This window comes from Lactuca saligna, chromosome 8 (genome assembly GCF_052625555.1).
Source record: "Lactuca saligna cultivar CGN05327 chromosome 8, ASM5262555v1, whole genome shotgun sequence".
NCBI classification, from domain to species: domain Eukaryota; kingdom Viridiplantae; phylum Streptophyta; class Magnoliopsida; order Asterales; family Asteraceae; genus Lactuca; species Lactuca saligna.
This window is the reverse complement of record NC_136424.1, coordinates 75,453,889-75,465,184: the sequence shown is the minus strand read 5'-3', so window position 1 is coordinate 75,465,184 and position 11,296 is coordinate 75,453,889. Positions and strand designations below refer to the sequence as shown.

At 33.8% G+C, this 11,296-nt stretch overlaps 1 protein-coding gene across 1 annotated transcript; it reads right to left on the bottom strand.

The window, feature by feature from the left end:
* Window positions 1-8,047: 8,047 nt before the first annotated feature.
* On the bottom strand, window positions 8,048-10,176 carry LOC145008100 (protein IQ-domain 26-like). Its single transcript, XM_078966722.1, has 3 exons — window positions 9,733-10,176; window positions 9,454-9,630; window positions 8,048-8,841 (listed from the first exon to the last, which is right to left on the bottom strand). The coding sequence occupies exons 1-3, from the start codon at window positions 10,072-10,074 to the stop codon at window positions 8,242-8,244; spliced, it is 1,119 nt and encodes a 372-aa protein (XP_078822848.1). The 5' UTR covers window positions 10,075-10,176; the 3' UTR covers window positions 8,048-8,241.
* Between the last annotated feature and the right edge of the window lie 1,120 nt (window positions 10,177-11,296).

The window sequence follows — 11,296 nt, the reverse complement described above, 5'->3', positions numbered from 1 at the left end:
GAATATTACCGGGGCTTATGGATGGCTTCGGGGGAAAAAACGCAGAGCTTTGGCACAAAAACGAGAGGAAATTAGCAAATAAACCCGGACCCCTCGCATCCTATTTATAGGAGGCTGGAAGCCTCTCGTACGCGGGGCGTACGTGCCTCAGAAACGTAAGCGCATGCGTCATCCGAAGTGTCGACACTCTTCGGAGTACGCGGGGCGTACTCACTTACGCGGAGCGTAAGTCGGATCAGACCTGTGACTCGCCTTCGGATAATGCTTCCGAATTTTGATTTAAAAATAAATACAAATTAATTAATAAACTTCGGAAATTCATATCTTCTTCATACGAACTCCATTTTTGACGTTCTTTATATCCACGGAAAGGTGAGACTATGCTCTACAACTTTCGTTTAGACTCCGTCGGCTAATTTTGAATTTATTTTTATTATTTATTTTTAATAGGCCGGGACAGAAAATTTCGTTATAAATTCATAACTTCTTCGTCCGACGTCCGTTCTCGCCTAACTTTTTATCGCTTTGATACTAACAACGAGATCTTTGATTCTCGTTTAGATCACTAAGGCTAAATATCGCTTTAACGTAAATTTCACTTTTTACGTTATTCAGCGTTGCCGGTTCTGTCGCGAAACTTCGACAGGTCATAACTTCCTCGTTATAACTTGGATTTCGGCATTCTTTAAATATCTTCGGAAACCTTGTTTCAACTACTACAACATTATCTAAAGATATCAAGTTTATTTTACACTTAAATTTTGACGCTTATTTTTATTCTTAATTAATCAAACCACATAATTAAGCAATTAAGCACAAATCACATAATACTCAAATAATACAATCTTATTATTTCAAAACGGGTTACAAAGATTAACCTAGACCATTACATTGCTAAAAATGGCAAGCCCAGAAACACAGGCGTTACACACTTGGGGCACTAGGCACTCAAGCTTCATGAAGATATTCTACATCAAAGAGGTATGTATTCTATCTTATTATATTGATAGTTTTGTATGCTAGATTAGGATAATACTTTGGATGTTCATATTTGCATGTATAATAGAGAAAACATAGATCCAAGGTATTTAGGGTTGCATGTACACTTAGGAGTGTTAGAATGCTCATAACCCAACAGAATCTTCTTCAGTAAGGATTATCTAAGCTTTCTGTCATGTGTATTTGTTTTGTAGCTGTATGTGGTCAATGACTTTGTTCCTATGGGAGCATCAAGATAACCTGGGTTGAAAGTATTTTTCTTAGTCTGGTTTTCATATGGAATTGGTTTGATAGTTATTTAGAGTGGGTGGTTTGTCAAGAAGTCATGTCAATTTGAGATTATGTTTTCAGGAGAGGTAGAAGTGGTTTGTCTGTGAGGGTTTAAGGTTTGTTCTTCTTCCTAATTGGTGAGTTTTGACAGGGTTGGTTTCAGTTGCCTTAGGGAGGCCGAAGTTTTCGTGGGTTGTGGTAGTACAGCTCAGGTTGTTTGGCGTGTAAAGAAAAGTAATGACGGATTTCGAGGACGAAATCTAATCTTAGTTGGGGAGATTTGTAACGCTTGGTTTAGTTATGAGATAATTCTTCAAACTGTTTTATTTTCCATTCGAACTTGTCGAGTTGGAAGCTCCAACTCGGCGTGTCGAGAGGGCGTTAGCCGCAGAAGTTAAAGAACCAACTCGGCAAGTTGAGATGCTTCAACTCGACGAGTTGATGGCTGGGAAGGAAAACCTAATTTTTAGGGTGTTGGACCCTATTTAAAGGCCTTAAGTCCCTTGGTTAGCCTCGTTACCAGCCTCCTCTATCCAGAAAACCCTAATAACATGCATCATCTTATTTTGTGAATGCGAGAGCTTGTAGAGGTTCTTTAGTGTTGATCTTTTGTGCTCTTTTGAACAAACTTTGAAGTTTGAGGTGTAAAGCTTGGAAGGAAGACTTAGGTCCAGAATCCCCCCACTTGTTGCAGTCTCTTGGAGGTATCAAGTTTATACCTTGCCTTGTTATCATCTAGATCTCTTTGTTTGGAGTTTTATCTTGATTTTGGGCTCATGGGTGGATTGTCTAAGAAGTTATTTGTTCTAGGGGTTGTTATGTTAGATCTGACCATTTTATGGCCCCTTTGGACTTAAGGTTGCAAGATTTACTAAGTTCTAGGTCCCATTCATGCAATAAGTTCCTTTTTCTCCCATCTTGATTCCTATGATTTCTTTTTAGCATGCATGGACGTAAAGTTGGAAAGTTTACGTGATTTTCTAGCCTTTGGATGCCAGATCTTTATTTTGGGTCTATTTTTTTTAGAGTTTAAGAGCTTAATGGGTCAAGCCTCACTCTAATGAGTCTAGGGCATGGGTTTACCTCAGTTTGGATGGTTCCTAAGGGTAAAGTTGGAGGGGATCTGAGATTTGGAGTTCCTAGATTTTAGGGAAATAGCTTAATGCATTAAGTTGTTGGATTTCTGGCTAACTCGATGAGTTCATTAGTGAACTCGACGAGTTTATGAGAGTTTTCCCAATCTGTACAGTTAATGGAGACACACGACGAGTTGGGTCAACTTGGACCGTTGACTTTAACCTTAGACTTTAGTGTTTGACTAAGTTGCTCTAAGGGGGGGGGGGGGGTATTTGAGGTAATCAGAATTGTAATTAAGAAAATTATGGGCTTAGGATAAGACCCATATGGGGTTAGGCCTAATTTGGAAATTTGGTGTAACATTCGGATTCCCAAGTATCTTATTTTAATTATTTATTTTGAGTTTAATGGAGGGACTCAGCGAGTAGACGCTCAGACTCGTCGAGTAGGATAGCGAATTCTTGTCTGGATTAATGATCGAACTCGACGAGTCAATGCGTGGACTCGGCGAGTCCGCGCTGTAAAGTGAAACCCTAAATCTCATGGCATGAGCCCTATTTAAAGGCCTTTATGGCCTTCATTTGCGGCCACTACACCCTAAGAAACCCTATAGAGCAGAGCAGAGAGATCGTTTGTGGTGCAAGAGGAAGGCTAATTCACCATTTCTTGTGTGCTTTAGCAAAAAGAAAGGAGGAAGGACAAGCTAGGCAAGTTGGGGAGATTGGATATACTTCCATTTGGTCAGAGGAAGCTGTTGGAGGTATCAATCTGTGCTTACTCTCATGATTATAATGTTTAGTCGAATCTAGGGTTTCTATATGCATTATTTTGGCTTGAATCTGGAATGGATGAGGTCCCAAGGTGAAATGATTCTTAGATCTGGACCTCAAGAGGTCCAGAGAGTCCCTATAGCCATGCTTTATGCCATCCCTTTTGAGTTGTGAACCTAGGTAGCCATTTTAGTGGTTATTTCACCAAAAGAAGCCTTGGGTGCATTGCATGTGAGTCAAGTTGTGACCTTTACGTGGTTATTGGTCGTGGGGAAGTTAGATCTATAGATTAGAGAAGCGGATCTGACCTCAGAAGGTAATTTGAGCGTGATTATGGAAGCAAATCACTGAGTTCATAAGTGGACTCGACGAGTCGAGTCGGGTTACCCCGTGATTCCGACCTGTGATAACCCGTTGAGTGTAGGGTTGACTCAGCGAGTCGAGTGAGGACCAGGGGCGAAGAGGACATGCATGGACTCGCCGAGTCACACGAGTGCACTCGGTGAGTCTGGTCAAAGTTGACCGTTGACTTTTGTTGACATTTAGGGTTTGGTCAACAATTGGACTTGTGGACCATTTGAAGGGTAAAATGGTCTTTTAGCCTTCTTAAAGGACATAAAAGAGTCTAGTCTAGCCTAGAGAACTGTTATTGATTTGAGATAATTGTTTATGTGTTTAGGTGGAGGCTAGATCAGTGTATACGTGTGCGAGATTATCTGAGATATCCGAGGTGAGTCTTCTCACTATACTGTACCTGGAAGGGTACCTATGTGTGACCGGAAGGTCTTGTATACTATGAGATGTACGTGCTATATGATGTTATGTGATATGTATGTGTTATGTATGTTATGTATGATAAGGACTGGAAGGTCAAGACGACGTGGACCGGAAGGTCAGGAGGTTACGGACCGGAAGGTCGATACAGGTAGGACCAGAAGGTCCACCGGGATTCAGGACGAAAGTCCCCTAAGACACCTGGATCGAAAGATCTCACAGATTTATGGCCTGGAAAGGCGTATGTGTTGTATATGATATTTGGGGAACGCACTAAGCATTTATGCTTACAGTTGTTGTGTTATGTGTTTCAGGTCCTAGTGATGATCGCAGGAAGGCGTCGGTGTGATCCGTACACACTCGTGGAGTTTATTTTTTCAGATTTTGGGATATGTTTGTGATGATAACATTTGATACATTATGTTTTGACATTATTTAATAAGTAAATGTATGTTCTAAAAATGAAATTATGTTTTGGAAATTTACGTTGTTACAATTGGGCCATTAGTTGCCCATTGTGGATCTTTTGGATTTGGGCCTCTGTCTTGGTTCATATTGGGCCAGGGGTAAAATGGTCATTTTACCCCAAGTAAGGATTATGGATTATAGCTTGGAACCCAATTGCTAATTGGGTGTATTATTGGTATTGATAGCTCGGAAAGCCATTAAGGCAGCAGCTAGTGATTTCCTTCATTAAGCTTCTGCATTCGAGGTGAGTCTTCCCACTATATCCATGGGTCGAAGGCACCAATGCTGACCCATTACATGTTATGTGGTATGCTAGTTTTTTTTATGTGATGCTTGCACTAAAGACCCCGGGGGAAGCCCGTGGCAATTGGCTGTCAGACCATTGGGGGGGGGAGCCCATTGCATTCCAGATAAAGACCATGAGGGGTAGGGATGAGCATAGGCGGGTACTCGCCTCATTTGGAGAGAATCGAAACCGGCAGTTCCTAGAAAGTTAGAACCAGAACCGGAACCGCTCTAGGCGGTTCTTAAGTTTTTGGAACCAATCCATGAACCGGCAGTTCCCGTTCCAGGAGCGGGTAACCCGGTTAGATCAACATTGTTAACTTTTTTCGATAAAATCGCTACTTAGTTCGATCCAAATCGAATCAATTCGGATCAAAGAGAGACAGAATCGGACCAATATATTCTAAACCGGTTTAAGTAATACACACATATTTATATGAAATACTAATATATATATATATATATATATATATATATATATATATATATATATATATATATATATATATATATATATATATATATCTAAACCGGTTTCGGCAGGTACCCAGCGGGTAACGGTTTCGAAAAAATGAGAATTGGAATCGGAACCGCTTAAGGTGGTTCCATAATTTTAGGAACCAGAACCGGAACCGCTTAAGGTAGTTCCAATTCCATAACCGACAGTTCCGAGGCGGTTCCGATTCCAAAAACGGGTACCCAGTTCCGATGCTCATCCCTAATGAGGGGAATCCAAATATAAAGATCATGGGGGAGCCCATGGCAACTATATATATGTGCATGATAATATTTGGTTGTCTGTGATATGGTATTTTGGAGGAATTTACTAAGCTTTGGGCTTACAGTTTTCAGTTTATCTTTCTGGTACTCCGGTTTTTAAATGGAAGAGATTGAGATGATTGCAGAGCACGTACCACATGTTTCCGCATTCTGTGAATTACTCTGGTTTGATGATGTTTTGCTAAATATTAGTTACTCTAATTTTATGAAAACAATTTGTTATCTAAAAATAGAAAAATTTATGTCCTGGTTTTTGGGATGTTACATATGTCCACTACGCCAAACGGTATTTCTTTTTCTATCATGCAATTTATGACTTTTCTTCCATATTTTTTATGTTACAAAATGATGTCTAGTTTATTGATTAATTACTTCTGTATAGACTTTTTGGGACATAATCAATGCATATTTATATTAACTATTATTATTATTACATACCTAATGGTTGTAATGATCATCATTTCTTTGAATATATTTTAAATTTTAATTCAATAAATCTGTGATATATATCATTTCTAATGATGTCACTAGGCATATTACGTTAAGTTGCAAATATTTATATGAATAGTATAACTTACATCATTTATGTTTTTATCAATGCTTTTTAATTTTAATAGCAACAATCAAACATTGTTATTAAACAAGTGTATATATGTTGTCGATAACAATCTGAATGTCAATTAAAATATGTCATGTGAATATTAATATACGTGTTTTCAATTATAACCGCATTATTTTAATTAGTGATTCAAAAAATTATTTAAAAATTTTGATTCATAACAACTATTTACAATATATCAATAGTTTTTTTATTAATACAAACTCAATTACTTATTTATTCATCATTTTGTTTGTATTTATTTTGAAAGTTATTTTAAAAAATGTTTAATATTTACAACTTAATTTTCAGCATAATTATTTAAAATATGTAAATAATCTTTTTATTAGTATAAATTGAATTACTTACTTATTCATTATATCATTTATATTTATGTAAAAATATTTTCTTTAAAAAATTGTTTAATATTTATAGTTTCATATTAAACTTTTATTTTTAATAAACTCATATTATATATATATATATATATATAGATTAGCTGTAAGATTCGTGTATTATATGAGTTTATTAAAAATAAAAGTTTAATATGAAGCTGTAAATATTAAACAAAAAGTTAAAGAAAATATTTTTAAAATTTAAAAATAAAAGTTATATATATATATATATATATATACATATATATATATATATATATATATATATATATATACTACCTTATAAAAGAAATCTTACTATTTCTATAAATAAAATCAATATAATAATAATATTTTTTAAGATGCTCAAGTTTTTATGCTTAAAGGACAACCAACTATTAATATAATAATATTATAATATATATTTTACAAATGATAATGCTAGAGATACAAGTATTAAAAACACATTTAAATTAGTATTTTCTTATTTTTAGGGATTGAATTAGTATTTTCATCAATTTTGATCCAACTTGTACTTCTAAAATATCTGTTCTCTGGTATCGGATGCATTCGAAATCTGAAATACTTCTTTTCGACAAATCGTTTGAAATTTAAAAGCTTATTCAACTTGAAGTTCCCTAATTTTTTTGCATAAAATATAGTTGACTGGAAACTAATTCAAATCTTCATCTCTTTTTTCCTCCATGGAATCCACCACCACAATATTTTTTGGTTTTGGCATTACACTTTTTATTTTTGTGAAACTAATCGATAATGGTGCAAGTGTTCTTAGAAATATAACATGTCTCCGAATGGAACTAATTGCTTGAAAGAAAGTATTCACCGTCGCCGCTTTGCGCGGACAAACAACTAATATATATATATATATATATATATATATATATATATATATATATATATATATATATATATATATATATATATATATATATATATATATATATATATATAGGGAAAAGTGAATATACCCTTAAGGGTATATAAACTTAAGTACCCAAACTCACTATAATTAGTTGTTTTGTTTGATATATTCATTATAATGTTATTAAACTTCAACCTTAACTTGATTTACTTTGGAGATTTTCAAAATTTCACTATTGTTTTCCTCTCATATCACTTCTTGTTGCCGAACACCTACTAGACTATATATATTAGAGTTGAAAATGAAAATTATGTAAAAGAAAGATAGATGTGAAATTTATAAAAATCTTATAAGTAAATCAAGTTAGAAGTTGAATTATAAAAACATTAGACAATTACAATGTACACATATGATACAAAACAACATAGCATGATGAGTTTAGGTACCTAAGCTTAAGGGTATATTCACTTTTCTCATATATATATATATATATATATATATATATATATATATATATATATATATATATATATATATATATATATATATATATATATATATATATATATATATATATATATATATATGAGACTAATGTAAACAAAAATGTTTTTAATATACATTTTTCTACCATTCCAAACAATTTTTAAAAAAATGTATTATTTGTTTTGACGATTGAGATAGGCCTACTTATACTATAATGTGACATATCTAATTAACAAAATAATCTACTAATAATAATTAATATATAAAATTATCCATAAGATAATAAGCACAATAAAACAACTTAATTATGTGATTAGATTAATCTTGATCTCGTGTTGGTCAATAATAAACTACTACTAGTATCATAAATTTCTAAAACCCATATTTTGAAATCACAATGTGATCTTAGCTTTTGAATCTTATGCACAATTTCTCAATCGAAAAAACTCAAATATCATCAACATAAATGCTTAATGCTCACCATTGAATGTCCGAGGACCCACCAAGCCCACCCATAATAGCATTCTTGAAACTAGTGGCCTCTTGTGCTTGTGAGCTTGATCTTTGCATTTTCACCCCAAAACTTACACTATTTCTTGACTCCATCATTTCATTAAGTGGTACCTTCTTCTTGACCCCAAATCCAAACTCGGGTCTTTGTTTGGGTGCACTATGAGACCTTAACTTAGCATTGAATGACTTGGTGTTAGCCATGTAACTCCGGTTACTCGATGACCCATCTGTGCATACACTCTTAGATGGAGAGACTGGTCTGTACCGAGTGGGCACCAAATTTGGGGCCCACTCGAACTCATGGGTCTGTGAACTAGGTATGGGTAAACGGACTGGGGATTGATGCCGATGTGGGGATGAGGCGGTTTGGGCGTAGAGGTTATCTGAATAACCCGGTGTCCAAACCCATGTGTTAGCCCTTCTAGATCTTGATTTGGGCCTCCCATACCCAGGGTCCATTTCAACAATTTTTGGGCTTTCATCGTTTAAAGAAGATTCAAATGAAGCTGAAAATCTTCTGCTATGAGTAGATGTGTGGTCACTTCTCGTCTCATCAAACCTCTCCTATTATGAAACAAATAATGATAAAATAAATATTGAATTATATCTCATAAATTAGAAATTTAGAAAAAGTTGGCGTGTGTTCATTATTACTAATAATTCGTACAATAATCTACTTTGGGTTTTAGACCAAATAAAATAATTTCTTCACATTTGACTAAATAAGATACAAAACGAGTTGACTAGCATGCTTGACTTATAAATTATAATCGCAATTAAATCAATGTTTTTACGGAAATAGCAAAAAAAACATGAAAAAACATTCTGTTTTTATGAAAATATACAATTAAAATGAATATTCTACTTCTTATGAACCAAAGTTCTGTCTTTCACATATTCTAATGAACATGATTGTCAGTTTAAAGCTAAAAACAATATTGGAATCGATTAAAAACGTCCATTAATTCAAATATACAATGTTCATCTTTACCTATTCATAATTTAATGCCTAAAATATCAGTTAAAAAACAAAATTAAATCCGTCAAATTGAACTCATTTATATTTTGTAACGATTGCCAAGAAACAAGTAATCTCAGAAATGAATCATTATAACATGAAAAACTTATAATTGTAAAAGAATTGAAAATCAAGAAAAATGCTGTTTGTTTGCTTACTTTTGAATCTTGAAGTCTGTTCATGGCATGAAATTTCTGCGCACAAACGCTAGATTGCGCTCTCACCAAAGCCTCCATGCTGCGCAGTGTAGCAGCTGCTTGCTTCCTCACCATATATCCTCTCACTAATGCTTGAAGCTTCACTAATCCCTTTAATGCCCTCAATGCTTTTCTTGACTGTTTCAATTTCAATTCTTAGAGAAGACCCAATTTCGTAATTTAACATAAAAAGATGACTGGAAACAAACTCCAATATAAATAAATGAAAGATTTGTTTACCAAGTATCCACGAAACAACGATTGAATTTTGATGGCAGCTGAAGCTTCCCGTCCACCGCCTGCCAAAAAACCCTGGCTGGTGAGCTTAACGACTGCCACGGCAGCTTGGGCGGCAGCAACGGCAGCGTCAGCGGCGGCGGCAGTGGCAGCAGCAACTGCAATTGCATGCTTATTCTGATCTTCCTCCGACTGGGTGTTGTAAATTGGTTTATCCGGCGGAGAAATGGTGGGGTCTCTACGTGAGCGGCCGACGCATGAACTATTGGTGTCTTTCCGGTCACCGGAGTCTTTTTGTTTTCTGGTTCCAAACAGCCCCTTCAACCACCGTGTTACTCTGCCCATTGTTCTTCCAGAATCTGAGAATGTACAGTAGAGAGATCTATAAAAAAGGGTGAGAGGAGTGAGGACCAGTTGGAGTATGCAATTTAAAACGCACCAACTTAAAATATTTAAAAGATATTCAAGGGAGAGAGAAAATTTAGGCTTCATTTGTTGCATAAATATGTCACATCTATTGGTCGATTTTCCTCTCTTGCTTTTTTTTTTCTTTAATTTTCATAATAAAATCAACAAGCCAAAAAGGTGCTAAAATGAACGTGTGCATGTGCATTCATTGAATTTTCTTTTTAAAAAACGTCAAGTTTTCAAATGTGTATGAATATATTTTTTTTTATATCACAAAATATGTTTCTTTTGAATTTTTTCTCAAAAATCTGATATATATATATATATATATATATATATATATATATATATATATATATTAGAAAAATAAAAATTGTAATATAAAATGGTAGCAGAATCAGATTCTAAAAGTGGTTTTTGCTTGGGGGAAAAGCAGGAAAAAGGAGAGAAAGTTAAAGGGTGATGTAGAGTGGCTCAAAAGTTTGAACAGTCCACTGATAATGCATTCAGTTTAATCAAATAATTGATGTTTATTTCTACTAACTACACAAAAATAAAATTTTAAAATAAATATATTATATTATTTATTTTGTTAAATTTTCTATGTACGTTTTTCTTATATTTTGTCATTTTGCTTTATATAATTTTTAAAATAGTTTACCCCACAAGTTTATATCCTTTGAATTTGATATTTTTGGTTTTCTTGCACCAGAAATTGTGGAGCTACTCAATAGAATTCAACGAGTCATGCATAGTAATGTTATCACTTTAAAATCTACAGATGTTTTTAAAAAAAATTAATTTTGTTATCCAAAAATACGTTGCGGTACAACTTATTGTCAATTTAACCGCTACGTATATGTAAATTTTTCTTATGGAACTTAAATATAATATTTTGTTTTAGAAAAACTTATTTATATTTTTTGAGAAAAAATGCAACGTTTATTTTAGATGTACATTAACATTTAATTAAGAGCATGCATTTGTTATGATTATAAGAATATAATTAAATAGTAAAAATATTTATTTAAGACTTAAAGAAAAATAAAAACTTTTAAAAGATATATTGAATATCATTACTTATTAGGAAAATACAACACTTTGCGTATTAAATATTTTTTTTAAAGAATTTAGTTTTCTTCATCAATAATTTAAATGT

Bases quoted from the DNA above. Each gene is read 5' to 3' on its own strand.
- LOC145008100 (XM_078966722.1), bottom strand. From the start codon at position 10,074: ATGGGCAGAGTAACACGGTGGTTGAAGGGGCTGTTTGGAACCAGAAAA. The intron at 9,631-9,732 runs GTAAACAAATCT...AAATTGAAACAG, and splicing joins CGTTGTTTCGTGGATACTTG to TCAAGAAAAGCATTGAGGGC. The intron at 8,842-9,453 runs GTAAGCAAACAA...GTTTCATAATAG, and splicing joins ACAGACTTCAAGATTCAAAA to GAGAGGTTTGATGAGACGAG.